Source organism: Ruditapes philippinarum, unplaced genomic scaffold, assembly GCF_026571515.1.
Source record: "Ruditapes philippinarum isolate M1 unplaced genomic scaffold, ASM2657151v2 ctg1764_1_1_1_1, whole genome shotgun sequence".
NCBI classification, from domain to species: domain Eukaryota; kingdom Metazoa; phylum Mollusca; class Bivalvia; order Venerida; family Veneridae; genus Ruditapes; species Ruditapes philippinarum.
The window spans coordinates 60,068-81,079 of NW_026857763.1; the positions used below are offsets into that span (position 1 = coordinate 60,068).

At 31.8% G+C, this 21,012-nt stretch overlaps 1 protein-coding gene across 1 annotated transcript; it reads right to left on the reverse strand.

Moving 5' to 3' along the window:
- Window positions 1-4,715: 4,715 nt before the first annotated feature.
- LOC132750855 (protocadherin alpha-3-like) lies at window positions 4,716-12,921 on the reverse strand. Its single transcript, XM_060740912.1, has 5 exons — window positions 12,664-12,921; window positions 9,378-9,636; window positions 7,875-8,002; window positions 6,925-6,993; window positions 4,716-6,377 (listed from the first exon to the last, which is right to left on the reverse strand). The coding sequence occupies exons 1-5, from the start codon at window positions 12,719-12,721 to the stop codon at window positions 6,133-6,135; spliced, it is 759 nt and encodes a 252-aa protein (XP_060596895.1). The 5' UTR covers window positions 12,722-12,921; the 3' UTR covers window positions 4,716-6,132.
- Between the last annotated feature and the right edge of the window lie 8,091 nt (window positions 12,922-21,012).

The window sequence follows — 21,012 nt, forward strand, 5'->3', positions numbered from 1 at the left end:
ATCTGTTTTCCTTTCTTAAAATCTTAGTACATTCTTCTCAAGTAAAAGTTTCATGAAACAGTTTGGCTCATCTGGAGGCATGCAACTTTAACAATGTTTACTTCATTCTTTTTTAATTTTTTTTAACTCTTAGACTAATGCAATACACTTCCGTGAGATATAAATATTGTGCAGTCTGATAAAAATCAGCTCTAAATAATACTCCGCATTTAGATCTAACCGTGACCAAATTGGAAATCATTTCTAACGACCTTTCACACAGCCAATTATCGGCGAGCTTTTATAATTTTGAAAGCGATGTGGTTTCTAATTTTGACCCTGGGAAAACTAATACTGAGAAAGTAATTTTTACGTTTTCGAAAACAAACACAGCCGACAGGTTAACTGGCAAAACAATATTGCCCATTAAACATTGTCTCTATTATTTCAAGTTATTTTGTTAAAAATTACTCCAAACATTTTTTTCTTACAAAAATCAACAATTTGTTTAACTTCCACGGATAACGGTATTTTAATACTTCTTCAAATCTTCTAATGCCTATGTAAAAACCGAACTTTTTGCTTCGTTCGCGTCTTGCTTAAATTTCTTTTAAACACAATCACATTCTTAAGTCACAATGGCCTGGTATACATTTTTCCCTCTGATATTATTGTTTGCCAGTCTGAAAGACACAGTCCGATGTTTCAATGACTTGTTTGGGATTGAAAGCTTGGGTAAGGAGATGTTGGTGACGCTGTATTTTGCATAATCTAAACTGCTGATTTAAAACTGTTCACATTGTCGTCGCTTTCATTTCTGTCTAGGTAAATCCTAATCAAAATTTGTATTCTGAAATGTTTGCACATGTGTGCATTAAATTATTTGTGCCTTTATGGAATTACATTTTATATCATTCATGTGCAATGTATAAACTTTGAGTGTTAATACTGGCTCATATAGCCTGTCAAATATAATATATTGTGAGTTTGGTTTTATGTCGCACCAGTTATGGTCATATGGCGATTTTCAAGGAGGACCTCAGATGCCCCTTCGTGCATTAATTTTCTTCAGTCACGAGTGAGTATGTAAGCCAGATGGATGTGTTTCCTCTCGTGAAAGAATCAAAAAATTATATCATAGCATCTTTTCACACAAGACCTAAAGAAACACCTGCCTGCTTCGTTCATGTCTTTGAAACTAAAGCGTATTACTCCATCATGAATATTGCAAACACAAGTCATGTGTTGCAATGATTTTATTCTGTATGCGCTTTTCTTAATTGAAAATACCTCAGTTCAACAATTTTATTCGATTAGAGCAATAAATTATTAATTTATTTTTAACAGTTAAAGGATGCAGTAATGATGCTCAATCAACGAGACACAGTGTGTGTATTGGTAACCAAGCTCCGTGTCCACAACAGAAAATAATCTTCGGATTAGAGTCATCAATGATTGATCGTTTATATAATATAATAATTCTACTGAGATGTTTTCAATACCTGTGAAAGTTTCATCCAACTAGCGATCGATATGTGATGGATATGAACCAGTTTTATTTTTCTGTCTTTATAAAATGGTCGTTTTTCCTCAGAAACGAATGTTTTTTTCGTTTGTAGAAAAGGCAAATATGTGTAATAAACGTTTTAATACTGATTTTGGAGCATCTTAGATAGTTATCGCCTGTAGATAGCAACTGTGAATGTGAAATGATTTTGACTTCCATACAAAATACTAAATCACTATAACCGTACTTATTGCCAAAAGGCAACAGATACTGATGAATCAGATAATTTGCCTATGAGTAACGTTTTTGGAAAATCTATCAGACACCAGAATTAAAAAGCTTATAAGAACAAAACTAATAACATTTTTTAGGCATAATTGGCCTTTAAACAAAGATTACTTTTTTTCGGTGTATAAATGTATGCTATATGCACAGGGATAGGTAAGAAATAGTTAGACTTAAGATGCATATAATACTATTGCATTAGAAAAGCTAAAAGCTTTAGATATACTAAGCTCAATGTTGAAAAAAGAAAAAACATTGTATTGATAATTGCTACACAGTCTCTTTGTAAATATAAAATAAACATGTTTTGACTTCTCAGAAAGTAGATATTATTTTAGGTGGTCACAATATGAATAAATACTAAATAGTGTAACTTTAAAAAGGCAGATTCTTAAAGGAACTCCACTGAGGTTTATAGGCCTAAAAAAATTAAATTTTATTTTTTCATATAGATAAACAGGAACACTTAAAACAGAAATATAAATAAAATATAATCAAGACATATACAATAAATACATTGGAAATCATATGTTTGTGCTATACTCAGACCGATTTGAATGAAAATCGTTTAAACGCTTTTCAAACGGAGCGCGAAAATGATCTGAAATTTTGCACATAAGTTATTAGTATCGATCTACATCAAATGGAGCAATAATCTCAAAAAATTATTTCCAGTTCCGTCATGTCAAAAATCCTCAGTGGAGTCCCTTTAAGTGAAGACAAAATTTTACTTGACCTGTAATCAGGGAACACAGATTCCCATTCATAATTTATTTATTCTTTTTTTCAAGTTAGACATATTCAGTTAGAATTACAAAGATTTCAATAATTTTCTATGATTATATAATATAAGATATACTTTTTTATCACCTCATTTATTAGACATTAATTTTTATAGTACCGTGTCATTACAAACTTTACCTATTTGTGACATATTTTTGACATTTACATTTCTTTGATGTTACAAAGTTTCAAGTTTCAACCTTTCAAGTTTACAAAGAAACAAACTAACAAAACTTATATAGTTTTATTTATAAAGTGTTAAGACAGTTCAAGCATATAAAATTTTAGTTTTATCGATGCAGCATTAAGAACGCATTTACAAATGCCAAGGATAAATTATGAGCTGATTTGATATACCAGTTTTCAGGGGATGTTATTTAATTTAACTCTATTTAATTTTAGACGTTTACATTGTCAATCGGTTATGTTTATTGTCGACATCTTATTGAACAACATAACATACTAAGCTTTTAAACTAAGATTTTAAACTTTTATATGTTTTCCTTTTTATCTGAATGTTTTTGTATACACTTCAAACAAAATAATAGTTTCCTTATTTCAAGTTTAAAGGTATTCTATAATTTCTCGTTCTTTATTCTGTTCAGTATTTGTGTGAAATATAGCCTTCGAGGATCTCGACTTACTGGTCGTGATCATGATCAGCCATAATCAATCTGGGTTGAGGTTAACATTTCTTAAAGCTGCCTATAGTTTTCTTAGAAGAAATGAATCGTTACATTTACAGAGGGCGGACCGATAGATATAAAGATATCGAGGTGTTCCTTGTCGCTTTTGTATTTAAACGTCAACAAATTTCGTTTTCCACCTTTATTCTTTTGATTTGACAATTATATTAAAACGATTTATCTAAAAAATAACATGCACGTATTTAATCTTTACAAAAAATGAAGGCCGCTTTAACCTTTTGAACAAAAATAGCTTATTTATGAAGATATCAAAACACATACTTTTGTTTGTATTGCTTCGCTTTTAATAGAAGAATGTACAGATTGTTTTTGACCAAAATTGTTTCAATAGATGTCCACCCTTTTCTTTAAAGAATTTGAATACAATTATTTCGCGATTGACTATATATACTTACTGAAATTTTATCCACGAATTATACACGTATAAATAGAAGGGAAGAAAATCTTCAAATACGTTTCTTTAAATTAACGATACGTTTTAGCTCTCTTTGTACGCTTGTGCGTTGTCAAAATTAATTACTTAATTGTATCCAAATAAACTTCTGCTCCTCACTCTTATTTATAAACATATCTTACCAAGAACAAATATAAATGAAATAGAAGTCGATTATAAGTTGGTTATTAAAGGCTTAAAGATCTATGTTGCTCCGGAATGTTTTGTTGTTTCTTTTTGTTTTGTTTTTTCAGTGTCCTGTTCTAGTTTCCAAAACAATACAGATTGACCATTACCTTGGCCATCTTTTGCTTCAATGTTAATTGTTGGTAATCATTTCAGCTATTAAAGTGATTTATTATTTTGTATAGGAGTCAAAATGGTACTTTGTTTATATTTTGTTACTTTCATGATTAATAGTTTCTCAATCAACGCTACTTTCTAGTGGTAATAAGCATTAAGTTGCTATAAACCTATTATTTAAACATGTTTGTATCCACATTTGCCCTTTCTAAAGATGGGAACATTTCTTCGTTCTGAAGCATAATTTGCCTTTAACCAAAGTGATTATGAATATTTTAAAATATTCTTTTAACCGAAAAGTACAAAAAACCTTTGCAACATGTTTGCTGTCGTTCTTTTTAAATTACTTTAAAGCTGCATGCCTTCAGATGAGCCAAAATGCTTCAAGAAAGTCAAACTTGAGAGAAAATTTACTTAGATTCTAAGAAAAAAAATGCAAGATTCGAGTGATAATTTTCAAGTAATGTACGACTAATGGCCGATTTTGCGGTATGTATAACTATATTTCTACTGCATTACTAACACAATAATTTTTTTTTTGCATAGACTGACCTCCTTTATTTGGGGAGGAGGAAGGAATCGATTGTAAGCACTATTTGCAATGTGTGAACTACATTTTGTTCACTTTACAATATTTTCCTTTTAAAACATTTTCAAATTTTCATGAATCTGGAGACACACTGTTTTAACTAAATAAAAGAACAATTTAACACCGATGCTGTATTGTTTATTTTATTTCTCACCATAAAATACAAAATACCAAAAGTTTACGAACGATTTCTTCATGTAGTTCGAATAACGCCTAAATGACACATAAAATTATTTGAAATGAAATATAGAAATTATCAACAACAATTTTTTTTATTAATAAATAAGGTCATAAAAAATTGATAATACCTTCGTGACATAATAATCGCGTAAGTATGGTAAAATGTTGCCCCGTACTTCAGTGTTCTTATAAATGTCTGGTCCTTCGGGATCATTGAGTCCAGGGCTTAAAATTAAGTGTTGGAAATTGAGCACCGTTCAAACTGGTGTTAAGGGACGTGGGGGATGTTGCACTTTTTCATTCTGTTTCGAGTACAGACTCAATCAGAGCGAGTCTGCAATTTTCATGTAATTTTGTTGTGATAAATGTTTAAATCACACTTAATCCAGATTTATGGAGGTTTTATGTTTCTAAAGAACTATTCAACAAATTTGCCAGAAAAAGAAACAATACATTATATATTCTTCTTTTTTTTAAAAAAAAAGGAGCAAAATGAATCAAACATCGATACGGGCTGTACCTCATCACTGATATCATTTCACTGTGAAAACAATAAAAGAAAAAGAAAACAACAACACACAACGCACACAAAGAACGAAAGGGAGTAGACTCTCTGGATGCAATCAAAAACAGTCACACTACACTTGGGCTTATCGTTCAAATGAAATACTTTAATTAATGACCTCTCTATCATAGTTTTAATCAATTTTAATGGTTCCTTTCTTCTCTCAAATGTTTCTTTTTGTCAGAGCGGACAAACCAGGTGGTATTTAACGTCATATTTCAGGAACGTATGTAGTGTTCTGAGAAAAAATACATATTTATTCAATGTTGTTAATAAAACAGCGTATTATAGTTATGATTATTTTGTCAGTAACTGTTGTAAAGTTTCTAACCATTGGGGAAGCTGTCATAGCTCGTTAGTATTGGATGCTGCCACGAAATGCTCACAAACTCTTTACAGTTTCCTCATACCTGTTATAGTCATCTACTTCAACATCCTGAGGGAATCATCTCACCTTAAGTACTGTAGTACTAATTTTCTAGTCTATATATATATCAAGTAGTTTAAAAAAAACTGTATTATGAGAGCAAAAAATGTGTGAGAAATACATTGTACATTTCTTGACCTTGTTAGGTAAACATGTATAGCCAATCATAGATTTGAATTCGATAATCCATTTTTATAGATTGACGTAGTAAAATAGAGAGAAATAAAGAACCTCTAATGAACGTGCAAGCTGCTATTAAAGTTTTTGTCAAATTTTGTAAAACTATTTTCTTTAAGGATATGTAAATATTATTCATAAATGAATTCAAGATATGTAACATGCATGCTTGAAGATTTAGATTAAGCTTTAGAGAATTAGTTTAAAGAGACTATGAGTGCCAGTAAAAGTGTCATAAATGTCACGGTCAAAGCTGCCGCCCCGTTGCATGACGTCTGAACGTTGACAGTGTAAGTAGCTGATCCGGACTGTGCCGGACTGCCATCATCAGTGGCATGTATGACAAGTGTAAACGTCGCTGTTGTAGCCATATCAAGGGTTTTCCCAGTATTGACCTCAAGATCTGCTGTCGAGACCTTGAAGTCGCTGTTTGTGTCTCCAGCTAGAATATAATATAGCAGAATATACATACCATACATGTTATATATAAAAAAGATATTATGTAATTGATGTTAGTAATATTTTAAAATAAGAATAATTTCTACATCTTTTTAGATCTGTTTTTGCTTACATACAATTTGTTCTTCTCCTAAGGCATTATCTCTTGTGTAAAATAATGCACACGGGGGAACTATTGACATTCTTCACTAGTAATGAAGGAATGTCACCATATTATATATGTTTAACTTTTAAGAGAGTTGAAACAAAATCTTTAACATTATATAAAGCAATGATCTTAAAAGTGAAAATATTATACGACCTCGTACTCAATTCAATTTTAATCAGTGCAAAAATGAAACTTCAATTGGATAAATTATGCAAATTCTAGTAATGATACATTTTGAATAAGTTTGATTAGAAGTTTTTAAACAAAACATAACACTGGTAACATAATAAAAACTGGCAATAAGCCAGGGGCTTTGCGTTTGTTTTGGGATTAAGTTTGTTTTAGCTTTAAAAACTGTTTTAAAGTAAAGTAAGGTATTTACAGTTAATTGAGTAGGATATGGTATTCGCTGTGTCTTCATCAGTTGCAGAAAATGTTGTGACCGACGTACCTGAAACATTTCAAAACATATCTACATTAAGTAGTAGGCAAATATCTCTCAAATACAGAAGTACTACTGTAGATTTATTTAAACTGTAACTGTAATCATATCATGTTTTTGGGTCGTCGGTCCCGATACTTGTAAAATGTTGAAGGAAAGATCCTTTTATAAGAACAAGGCAATCGTAGAAAATATTGCCCTGTCTCATTTCTCAATGCAATTAGGAAACTAATTGGGGGGCGGAGGCTGGATATAGAGAGCGACGTAAAACTAATCCAGTTACAAGGGATAACCGGAACTGCACACAGCACGACACCGGACAAAACGCAGGAGAACGACAAACATGGCAGGTCAACGAAACTGGCACAATCTTAACCCTACGAAACCAGAAATGATCAGTCTGTACCACAAGTACGAAACCAGGTTAGTCTGCACATCGGTATAAAATAAATTTCATCATGATATCTAAAAGAAATGATAATGAACAGTTTATAACACGAAAGCTTGAAAGTAAATTTTAAACACTCATTCAGACAAAGAGTTAAGTTTGTTGTTGGTTACCAATACTCTTACTTCAAATCTGGAAGACGAACCATGGAAAAGAGCATTTAAAGAGATTAACCTTTGACTAATTGATTTCAATAGCCTTTGTTAACTGTTTTGCACAAGACCGCTTGCCAAAAACCTCAATTCCTTTCATATACAATTTGATGTAATTTCGAAACACTTGAAAGTGTTCCGAGCGAAAATAAACAATTTGTAATAAACGATCAGTTATTTTTAGAAACTTTATTATTGGAAATAACAGGTAAATCCATCACACTTTTAATTGGTTAAAATTAGGAATTAAGCAGACAGTATTTTTCCCAGCATACAAAGGGTTAACTCACCTGCAGCCGAACCATCTGCTACGCAAACAGTGTAGGAAGTTTTACCAAATGCTGGCGCTGCTTCGTTAACATCCGTTATCGTAATGGTCACTGTGGCAGTACCGACTTCTGACGCAGTGTCAGTTGCTCTGAAATAAAATGTTTTTGTAGCTATTTTGGATTGCATGAAAATGCAGTATTCGAAGTGGGCCAACTAAAAGAACACATTTGAGAGTAAAAAAATCCAGTTCGATGCTTTAAACACAATCAATTTATGTATTTACGACGACATGTTAAAAAAGCATTATTCGAAATAAAACGTAGAAAAGGACCAAACATGTGTGCCATATTACATAGAAATACATAACCTAATTCTGTGCCAGATCTGAAATTGTATAATCCTGATTGATATTTTACCAGCGATATTTTCGATTTTGTTTCCAGTAATGTATCTCATATATAGAAGAAAAAAACACTATTAAATTTTTTTTTCTCTCAAAAACTCTTAACACAAAACATAGTTGAATTGTTTTATAAGATAAGTAAAATTGTTAAAAATTCAGTAAATCAAAAGAATAAACTATATAACTCAATAAATTCAAATTTTTAAGTTATATGGAACTATTTAAAGGGTTGTTGGGGAAAAAATAACATGAACCACTACGGATACAAGTTTTCTTTTTTTAGAGAAAAAACAGAGATGTTTTCATAAATTGACAGCAGTCGTACAAATTAAACTTTTTGATACCCCACGTTTGTAACGCCGCTTTACATTGGATAATCGTGACGTTAATATAGATTTATATGCACGGCTGCTTTCAATTTATCACAAAAAAATCCATTTTTCTCCATTGAAAGGAGATTTGCTCTATTATAATGTCGTTATAAAGATTGCTATCGGCTCGAATTATATATGCAAACAACCGTTCATATAAGACATAATAACCTGTCAAAAATCTTTATAACAAATCAGTCAGTCAGTTATAAGTTTATTTATACTCGGCGCCGGAATAACCATATGTCCGAGAATTCAGCATCCGTGCCGGTCCACTAAGGTAGTCGCATCGGGGACGTCTTTGTCAAGCTGAGTCTTCCTGATATTCCCATTCTTCGTACGTTGGTGGTAGAGGAGACGACAATACTGGCCAGGCATCATGTTCCATACTGACGATAACAAAAACGGCTCTCATAAGCGCCAACCCTCCAGAGTTAGTCACGACAGGTCAACCAATCACCTCTGGTACTTAAGATGACTTGACCTTGACCTTCTCCGCGACGTGCACGCCTCTGGAGGGATTGGGAGAAGTTATAACAAATGCTATAATACTGCATTATTTATATTAGCGTCATACATGATTATCCAATTAAAAGCGACGTTACAAACGTGTAATCCATAGTGAGGACACGATCATACTCGCCATATATATTAAATAAATAAATAAATAAATATAAATAATAAATAAATAAATAAATAAGTTAATTAATTAATTAATTAATTAATTAATTACAAAACTGGATACCTACTTTACTTCAATAACATAACTAGATGCACTTTCAAAATTTAGCTCAGATTTTAAATTTAATTTTGCACCAGACATCTCAAAAGGCGTGTTAGTTGTCAGTAATTCGTAACCAGAGATGCTAACGCCGCTTCCAGTTGGGGTTGCCGTGAATTCTGCTATTTCACTATCGACTGCTACATCTTCAGCTTTTGAAATTCCAGTCGCAGTTCCACTAGCACCGCTAATAACACTTGGTTTTGTCCATCCAGTGATTTCTGCGTCTGTAATTATTGTTAATAAAAATCAATTTAACCGTTCAATGATCGTGTTTTAAAGACAGAATTTTGACTACGTCATTTGCTCTTCCGTGCACTATTTCAGGTACGAACGGACACCCTAGTAAAACCACTTGCGTTCTGTTAGCTAGAAAATAATCGGATTCAAACATGGAAACCTAAATGATGCATACCTCTAAATATGTCGAAATATTTTAAGAAAATCTTAAGAAAAATGTACCAAAATTAAAAAAAAAAGATAAACAAAGACTCAAGATTCAAATAATCATTTACATGTTATTTGCGATTAATGATGATTGATTTTGCAGTTTTTATCATGATTTTTCTGCTGCATAACTTACGCAGTGAGGGCGATATTAAAATATTTTGTCCTCGTTTTGGAATTTTACGTGGATTGTAAGTGCCGTTTGCATTGAGTAAATTACTTTCTTTGTTCTTTTCACATTTTATTTTTAAATACATTTTCTTTATTTTTCATTAAATTAGCATTAATCTGCAGGCATGATGCTTTAAAGAACGCCAAAACGCACCTTACTTGATACAGCTGTTAGCTAGGTTTGATGGAGCATGTTCGTATAATATTATTATTAATACAAGCAACCGTCCAAGGCCTTTCCTATCACCGACTTAATCAGAACTTAACAATTATATATGAAACGGTGATTAAAATGGTCAGAAACATCCGCACGACAAATGTTTTTTCCGGAAGTTCTTACGCTTCAAGCACTGCATTTTGAAAGATTATCAGCAAAGGGTAAGATTTCTTAGTTAATACGTGAATGCGATTTATCGGCTTCGAAAATGAATAAATAAATAAATAAATAAATTGATTTATTAATTAATAAATGAATATATCAACAAATGACTAAAAACTAAAACAGGTAAAAATTGATAATACTAGTTAGGTATAAGATAGCTGTAGTAAAGCAATTTATTGAATGTACTTATAAATAAAATGTTGAGAAGTATTGATGCAATAAAATTCATATTTTTATTTTCCGTGTTTACACTGCAGTGAAACACATTTTCCTTATTTTCGCAGGACTATTTTCTGCTTAATTTAGCCAATATACAAAAAGGGAAAGTCTTTCAAACTGTGACGTCAAAAAAGAGAATTTCTTTTACCGTCACTTATAAAATATATAGAGGATATTGAATGAGTGTAAGTTCATTACTGAATTTATTGCACTCGTTGAATAAAATTATATTATGCGAGCCTCTGGCTCTGAGTGCAATAAATTCAGTATTGAACTTACACGAATCTAATATTCTTTTTATCACATATCCAAAATAAAGACCGTTTAATGTGAAATAAGAGTAATTTTTCATTGACGCGCCTATAGTTTAACGCTAACTTTTGCGCGTCTTTACACTATGTTTGTATAACGCTAATGACGCCACGTCAAAACATATACACGGCCGTGCAATACCATTTTTACGGAGTCGCAAAATCAGCACGGGTGTATGATAAATATGTTTTTCATAACATTTGATGAAAATAAATCCTGTATAAATAGAAAAAAACTTGAATAACATTTATCTTACTATCTATTGATATACAAGCACGTGCTCAGCATGCTGGGTAGCGCAGATTTTTAATTGAATATTTCTTATTACTTATACCTAAGTTTTATCCTTGATATTGTAAATATCCTTGAAAAACTTAAAATAAAGTTAAACATTGACAATTCTTTATCATCAAGTTAAACATTGAAAATTCTATTTATAGCTATTTTTTTTGTTCTAATTTTAATCATGTACGAGGATTGATCAAAAAGGTCTCGGCCCGATGTATAGGAAGTGCTATTGGAAGGGAACTCCTTCCCAAGTGTATCCATGAAGTCTTCATGTACTTCCTAAGGGGACATCCCTTTCTTACAGAGGTACTTAAAGACGGATCTGATCATTTGGTCTAAATGATCAAAGTGTGTTTTATGTTACTTAATATATGTATAAACGCGTGTCAATCGGTCAGTATTCTTCAATAAATTATCGGCTTCGACGTATAGTGTGTAAATGTCAGTGTAGTGGCTAGAAGTATATCGGGCCGAGAACTTTTTGATCATACCTCGTGCAGTTCTCGGGGTGTTGCGTTTGTACTGTCGGATATTTTATTGAGAAACTTAAAGCTTTGGCAAAACAAATAGAATGCAATGTGAATTTTTAAGACAAAAAGTTTATCAAAACATCTGGAAAGGCTTCTAAATTTAAAAATTTCAAACTTCATGTTAAAGTATAAAATTCTACTTAAATTGGTGCTAGTGGACTTTAGCGATGGCCACTACCATTACCGTTCATGAAAAGACTAAATCAAGTTTGCGATATTGTTTTTGGCGGATATTTTAAAGGAGGGTGTGCCGTTTCTATTATATCTGTATTTTAAATAGTTTACACAATAGCATCTGTCTTTATTTTCTTCATACAAGTTTAACCATTTTTTTTAACTCAATATTTTTCCATGATTTTTTTCATTTCATCTTTTTTGTATACATGTATATGTTGTTTTCGTTTGCGTTAACATTAAAATTAAAAAAAAAACGTATTACGTCATAAGATCTACATATCGCGATGGCAAACAGACTGGCATTGCCAAATATATATGTATTTATGTATTGTAGCAACATCTTTTTTATAATTTTGCTGCGGCACTCATTTTCTTTCTTCTTTCTTTCTTTCTTTCTTTCTTTCTTTCTTTCTTTCTATTTTTTTGAAAAAAAAAAACCATAAATAAATAAATTTGTTTAACGACTTACTGACTAAACCGTTTAGAAAAATAGGTAATTTATTAGCATTGAAAAAAATTGATGAAATCTTCATAGTTTTATTTCATGATTCCAAATAAATATTATATTATATGACAGCTAAAAATTGAATTTCTAATAATCAAAACTTTATGTAAAAAATTTTGTCGTATGAATGATATATGTTAGTCAATAGATATATGATTTTTGATCATAATTATTTATCTATCCTTAAATGTTATATAAATGAATTAAAAAAAAAACACCTTACCTCCAAACTCAAAGAGATTAACAGCAAGAACGACGATGACCATTCCCGAAAGCTTCATTTTTACGTCTTAAATCAGGTTAGATTCTAACACAAACTTGAACCTTCTATACCAAACTGTGCGCATCGTTTCTTATTTATACACATCCCCCACAGTTTCCATAACGAGTTGCCAAAACATATTCATAAAGTTGCCAATGGTTTGAAAAAACAATTATGAAATATCGTCAAAGTTTTATTTTTACATGAACAGGCTTGCATTTGTCTGTTTTGTACCCTTTTATGTTCATTTTTATTAACCTAAACAGGTTAAAACATTTGAAAAACATCATCCGGATATTTAAAATTTAACCACGATACCAATTACCATCCAATCAAAACGGTTATAAGATATTGGTCGTTTTTTTGTATGAAGGATTCGCTCATTAATTTTTGCAATCCGCGACTTAACAAAGTACTGGTTTCTCACAACTGAATTCAAAGTTGTTAAATTTGAGATGGGCTTGTTAAAATTACGTAAAATAAAAGTTTATGCGGTATAAAAGTGATGTTTTTCAAGTTAATTGATTTTCAAATGAAATGCTTATATAAAAGGATAATTTAACAATTTGATGTCTATGGTCTATTTTAAAATGACAAAATAGATTGGTTATAAATCATATCATAGCCAAAATTAATTACTAAATTAAATGTTAAGATACCGCAAAAAAAAAATATATATATATATATATACATATACATATATAATTATATATTTAAAATATGATCAATTTATATTTATACTAATATTATAAATATTATAATATTATAAATTTGAACATTTTAGATTTAGATTTTCTGTAATAGGAATACTATATATATTTTTTTAATCTTCATTTTACTATTTCCATGCGTATGAAACATTTTATGTCAACAACAAAATATCTTGTACTTTTAAAATACTTATATTACACATGTATCACTAAATAATAGTTTTTTTCTTTCAATAATAATAATAATAATAAAGTTGCTAATACGGTCAAATAATAACTAGATCTAGCTTGTGATATACAAGAAATTATTATTTTTTTATATTAAATTTGTTTCCAATTTTGTACGACGAGAGCCTGTCAAATCCTGCATATCGTTTACGACGAAATTTGTCAAACGTTATAAACTTTAATTACCATATAAATTTAAAATACATAAAACACAGTGTAGCAAGTATTACTGGTGTTGTATTTCATTTCATTTCTTCTCAACCCCCCCCCCCCAATAAAATTAAACTTACGTGTTCGTACAAAATTTAAACTTCGCTGGATATATAGCATGATTGCAGTTTAAAAGTTAATTAAATGCCCTGTCACACTAGACTGCGCTTTTACTGCGTTTGCACGGCGTTGTTAAATTTAACTAAGCACCGCGAGATCGTAAGAAAAATCTGATATTTTTGATGACACTGAGACTTCACGGCGTCCTCACGGCGATCATGGCGTTGCTACAGAGCTACCACGGCGTTTAAATTGGCGATTGTCTACGTTCGGACTGCGCTTCTACTGCGTTCTTTGCGCTTCAACTGCGCTTTTACGGTGTTTACATTGCGTTCTCGCGGCGCTCACACTGCGCTGAAATCGTGATTCATATACCAGCGATTACTCATTCTGAATAGTCATGACCTGCTGCAACTGCTTGCAAACAAAGCAATATTCCAGCTTGCTGCCGTTCATCAGCCATGGTTAAAAGGATTTTTACTTGCAAACACGTTTTATATAAACCCTCTATTAAGACCACCAAAAGGAGTTGACTAAAGCAGTCGTAATTGCGGATGGTGTTAATTATGGCTATAATTATCAAGGCATATATATCTCATGACCAGTCTATTTGAATTTTTATGTATAAAAATGTTTAAAAAATTATATTATAACCTTCAAATCTTACTATAAACTGATGTTGTAATATTTAATCCTAATGAGAACTTAAGTCTGAACATATATTCAATTAAAGATTGATTTTCATAGGTCTTGTTTCATGTACATAATTCACCTATAAATTAATGAATTAATTATTCACAAAATAAATTTGCAGAAAATAGCATTATACCACTTTACAAGTTTGTTTTCTCGCTATTATACAATTAAAACAGTTATAACAGATTGTTTCATCAAGTGCCATGCTTTAGAGAATTCAAGCAGATGAATAACAATATACTTGTGGTCTGAATAGGTGATGACTGGCATATCAATGGCCTCAATAGTGGGGTTAGTTGTTGACCATGCTACCTTACATAAATAACAGAAAATCTCGTTCTTTTATAAATTGGTCTTAATACAGGGGTTAATTCCGGAGTGGTCTTTAGTAGGGATTCTACTGTACTGTATTCTGCAATATCAGATGAACGCAGTAGAATCGCCTTGAGAGCGAATTGGTCGCCGTGACAGTGCCGTAAAGTCGCAGTAAGAGCGTTTGAGAAAAATAAAGCTCCGTACAAGCTCCATACACACGCAGTATAGGCGCGGTAGAGACGCCGCACAATCTCCGTACTAGCCGTGGCTTACCATGGCGTTCATACGACGATCCTTTTGCGCTTTCACGGCGCTCCTGTTGCTTTGCTTTTGAGTTGCTATGGCGTCCTTACTGCGATCCCACTGCGTTCTTATCAGAACGCCGAGTGACTGCGTTTGTTTTGAGCATGCTCAAAATGCGCGCCGTCGGTCGGCGTTCTATGCGATGCGGAGGCAATGCTACGGCGATGTTTGCGACCTTACTTCGCTCACCTCGGCGGTCTCAATTTTCTTTGGTCGCCGTGAGAACGCCGCCCTAGTGTGACAGGGGTTTAATGGGGCGATTTATGTATAAAAATAAATTGATGCAATTCATGTTATTTTATGTTTCACAAAATTAAGAAGAACGTATGCCCGCTTAGCAGAGCAGAACAGAACTTTTATTTCTTTGATTTTACGTAATCATAGTACATTATCATAGACGGCATATAATTTCAGAGAAACAAATACTTTTCAGTGCGATAAATCAAAGCAATAATAGAAAAGAAAAACATCAACAACAAAAAAAAAAAGAAACAAAAACTCATTAATGTTAGTCTTCAAACATATTATGTTATTAAGCGGTGAACATATAAATAAATTATTACAAGGTTGACCGTCCGTTGATACATGATTGAATATATTTCGAAACCGACTTAAAATTAGATAAACATGCTTCGTTCAAGTCTTAATGAGAATGAAACAGATTTAATTTCCGTCGTATTTTTTAATATAAGTATACAATGTAATTAAGAAAATTTGACAAAGGCTATGTTAATATGTAATTAACTGTGTACCAGTTCTGTCAAAACTGGCTCAAACACGTATCTTATACTTGAAATAAAATCTCAAACAGTTTCAAATTTGACTATTTATGGTAGATTACGAATGATAAAGAAGATAGCAGCATTATTCAAGCCTTCAGCCCAGTATTGACTTCAACAATGGCTCTTTAATAAAATAATTAAATAATAATGGGATGTGGGTAATATTTCAAGTCCTAGCAATTTTAAAACGTTATAACTTTTTTGTCGAATATGATAATTTTTTTGCCTCTAAAATATATATTATATTTTTGGGCATTTTAATGAATGCAAAAATTTAATTAGCCTGTGTACAGGTTTCTTTAAAGTAATAAAAAGCAGCAGAAAATTCTTTCTTTTTTTAAAAAATCTAATTTACACGTCCTTATTTCGCTCAACAGGTTCCTTTTGTTGTTAGTAACGGGTTTTTTAAAATCCAACAATTATGCAAATTATTTTCTGAATTAAAGATCTCGTAACAGTTAATGGGAACGTCAAAATATAATTAACGTAAATAGAACTTGATAAATTGATTGCGCATCCATTTACCAACAAAAAACGGACTATTTTTGATGCATTATCAGATAGTTATCTGCCATTCATTTTTTTGTTAATATTTCATGGTGGAGGCTTGCTACTTATGGTACGTGCACTAACAAAATGTCTGCTCGTGTTTGAAAGAAATATGCTTATTTATTGCCTTAAAGCGAATGGCGCACGCACACATTCTTTTTAAACGGATAAACTCCTACTTAAAATAACAAAATAGTATTTTGGTCCGAAACATTTTATTCTGTTTACGTACATTATTCATAAGTATTAAATAACAGAGACATTATATGTTACAACATTTTCGGGAATCAACCATATAATGATGGAACCGGTATAATCTAACTGTTGATAACTTTTATTTAAATATTTCATAAGATATAGATGTATACCCTTTAAACAACACGAAACACTATATGTCTTATGAAACTGGTGAAAGTGATCTTAGTTGTCTCTCTTGCATTTTAAGCGCGAGTGGGCACCTGAGTAGAACAATTGACCTTTCATATGCTAAAAGAACTAATTATTTCAATGTTTGTGATTTGAAGTCTGCGGCTATAATTTCTCTGTTATGGAGGACTCTCAAGGACTTTTTCGGGTGTTTTCATATAGACATATAGGCAAAATTAAAAATATTCAGTAGAATAACTTTAAACTTGGCATGTTGTCAGAATATTATAACAGAAAACAAATTAAGCGGAAAGAAAGCACACATGTGGTCTCATTTTACTTCACCGGTGAAGAAATCATGTGTAATAAGGGGTATAGGAAGTGGAAAGTATTAAAAACAATAATACTGCAAACTTTACCTTTTTTATTTGACTTCTTTTTTTAAATGAAAATTAAAAAGTAAAACTTTGTTTTTCATTCTTAAAGAAATCATTATTTTTAAATAAGTACTGAATTATATGCCACAAACTTTAATTTAAGACCGCCTGCGCTATAAACGAGACAGGTTGTTTACCATTTGGTCAAGATGGCTTTTGGGTGTTACATGTTTATGCAGATTATTTCTTGGTGTAGGCAAATATACTCCGAACGACGCAGTTACAAGCGACATGGGATGGCTCTCCTCTTGGATATGACAGTGGCGATCTTCACTCGGACATTGGTTTAGGTTAAATAATATACCATCGACAAGACTTAATAATTATGTATTTAAATGGTCATATAGTATACGAAACAAAATGAAAAATTCGTGCTATGATATAGATACAATTACACAAAAAGTGTCTTTATAAAAATCTTTGTTATTAAAAAAATAATACTATAGTCAGTCGACGGAGAGATCATATGTTATGGACTCATTGCAGGATAAACTGTGTCTGGATTTCAAAAATGATTGGTTAAAGAGAATAAATTCAACTACTGGTGTTAGCGGACGAACAAAAGGCAACAAAATAAGACAATATAAACTATTTAAGAAAGAATATAAAATTGAACACTATGTACAGTCTGAAATAACAAAAAGACATTATAGGAGCGCATTATCCAAATTTAGATGTGGAATTGTTCCTCTAAAAATTGAGACTGATCGTTATGAAGCTTTACCAGTTAATGAGAGAATATGTTTTAGTTGTAGTAATAACATTGAATATGAGCTAAATCTCCTTGTTAAAAGTCCTCTTTATTCGCAAATAAGAGATGCGCTTTATATCGACATATGTAAAACTAATGACAGATTTCTAATGTTTAGTGATAATGATAAATTCATATATTTGCTATCAAATGAAAATATTGTAAAATATTCTGCCAAAGCCTGCTTAGATATATTTTGTGTCAGGCGCAATTTATTATGTTATGGCTAATCTTTACTCTGTACATATGTATCATAGTCAAAATCTGAATAATAGTTAGTATGCGTTTGTTTAATATGTGTAATTATAAGTTTTATTGCCACCACATTTTTCAGCTTTTAACAATTTTTCAATACATGTATTGTTTTTAAATGGGTTTTTATTTATGTTCTTGTTCTTAGCCTCTATAACTCTTTTAGAGTGGTTTTGTACATGTATGTCTTTTAAAACTTTGTTATATTTGTTTTGTATGTACAAAAGTGAGACTTGAATAAACAAATTGACTTGACTTGGTCTGAAACTTTTATTTTTCATGCTCAAATAAAGGGTTTAATATTAATACTTTCCTTACTCATTTATTGTATCGTTTAATTGAGATATAATTAATTAATGTCCAAGGCATCATGGTAATCAAATACGAACGCGTCAGCACTGTTTTTATATGAATAAGAATCGTGGTTATTGGCAAAATTATTTGTCATATTTCCCTACGACAATGACTTACATGTCCTGTCACAGTATAAAAAGGACGTAGTAGAATTTCCAATTCGTAACGAATTTCCTTCAAATTTTCCAACTTCGCAAATCCATACATTTGTCAAGGTAGCGTTTTAATTAGCTTATCCCAAGGTATGCAGTGCACAACGCTAATCAGAACAGGGCTTCGCGATCGAGAGTTAAATACAAAATTTAAAGCGTTAACACGCAGTTCAAATGTTGCACTCATTGAAAGGGAACAACCGTGAGATAGGAGCGTAAACACCAGCCGTATAATAAGTTACTTATTCATTCGATCTCGCCTCTGTAAAATAAACAATCGAATAATGATGCATCCAATTCATCAAAGTCAACATGTCAAAACTTTTTATGGGTAAAACAAACTAGTTTTTCTAATGGAAATATGATAATTTTCAGAGACATGTTTTAACAATTTGTAAATAAGGTGAAACATGCAAATCATAAAAAAACTTTATAAAATTTAATTGTCAAATACAATAAATATAAAAAATATTTGCTTTCCGTGCAGTTGGTATTCATTTTATAAATTAATGTTTACCATGGTTTTGCACTTCAACATGCTTTAACAGTTTGTATTTGTATGATGCTAGTAGCACTTAAACTCACCCGCTCAGGAGGGATCTCTTTTTTTCTAGTAATTTAAAAATAAAAGGTTTTTCTTCAACGCAGTTAAACTTTAAACTGCTGAAGCTTTATATATGAGAATGGTACCAGTTGAACATGAGACCATGATTGTGCTCGGACCCGATGTGATTTTAATAAATATAGAAGACTCAGCTGTTTCCAAGCATCAAGTGTTTCTAAATATATTAAAAGCTTCAATTATTCAATTAACCTAAATCGTGAAGGCATTTCTGGGCGCGGAAAGCATGCGACACTTGTTTTAATGTTTAATTTATTTATCGAACGCAAGATACATTACTTGTATTACTCTTATACACCGATATTACAAATCTGTCAGACATGTTTTGCATTGGTAACAAGGCAAACGATATGATAAGATGACATTTGAGTAAACCACGAATATGTAGGGCTGTAGGGATGGTGGAGCAGGAGGGTACACACCTTGAGATTAGTTTGAAGCACCACCAACCCTCACCGTTATCACCAGAGCCTGAGCAAGATACCAACATAATGGTAGGCTTAGCGGAGGCAGACTTGGATGACAACAGCAGTTCAAGACCGATTTTTTATTATCCAGGCCCGTTGAGAACGGTTTGCAACAGCAACGCATCTTCGTTTGTGCCTTTTTGATGCTTCAAAGCTCAATGATTGTACTCAAACAGTGCGTAGAAGGTTGCACGAGAGTAATATGCGATTAAGAAGACTTTTGTAAGAATACTATTTACTCGATGTCACGACAAACCCGTTAAGAATGAGTGAGGGAGCATGTTGGGTGGACCAATCAAAACTAGTTAAATGTACAAGTCTACTCACTGATGAGTGACTAGGTTATTTGACAGGCGTGCAAGAGTTTGGAGAAGACTTTGAGAATGTTTAAAAGCCGGTATATTGCTGAGCACGTACGCTATGTGATGGGTCCTTTATGATGTGTGGAGGCATCAGCTGGTCCATATCAAATTCTTTGTTTTACTTGAAGAAGCAGATTTCTGTTAAAATTTCAAAAATGATGGTATGAAGTAAAGAGGTCGTCATTAAACTTTGCTGGGAACAAAACTGATTCTACTGGTACAAAGCTGCAAAACCTATGTTAGGTGCAGATAGAGTCTCATTCAGTTTAGGTTTGACAGCTCTGAATTCAGTATTGTACTCAATACGGTATAATACCTCATATTAATTTCATATCATGTTCCATAATATTTTTAGTTTTGAGCATTTGAATGTGTTAAGTTTTGTGTAAAAAATGATCTTATACGAAAACATTTTAACGTTGCTATTCCTTTATAACCTAACCATTTGGTCGAGGTATCCAATGTTTCCAAAGTTTTCGTAGGGTATACTCATTCAAATCTTTTGAAGTGAACACTACCAATATGTTTCATATGTTCGTTTATCAAAATTAAATTGGAAAATAAATTAAATAATAGATAGGAAAAATGAATTAAACAAATTGATAAAACACCAGCATCAAAACAAACGAATAATTAAGCTGTGTAGTTATATTATCTGACATAATCTATAGAACAATATACCGAATAAATCTTC

Excerpts from the sequence above, each read along its gene's own strand:
- LOC132750855 (XM_060740912.1), bottom strand. The coding sequence starts at position 12,721 with ATGAAGCTTTCGGGAATGGTCATCGTCGTTCTTGCTGTTAATCTCTTT. Across the intron at positions 9,637-12,663 it reads TAATCTCTTTGAGTTTGGAG|ACGCAGAAATCACTGGATGG; the intron begins GTAAGGTGTTTT and ends CAATAATTACAG. Across the intron at positions 6,378-6,924 it reads CATATCCTACTCAATTAACT|CTGGAGACACAAACAGCGAC; the intron begins GTAAATACCTTA and ends ATTATATTCTAG.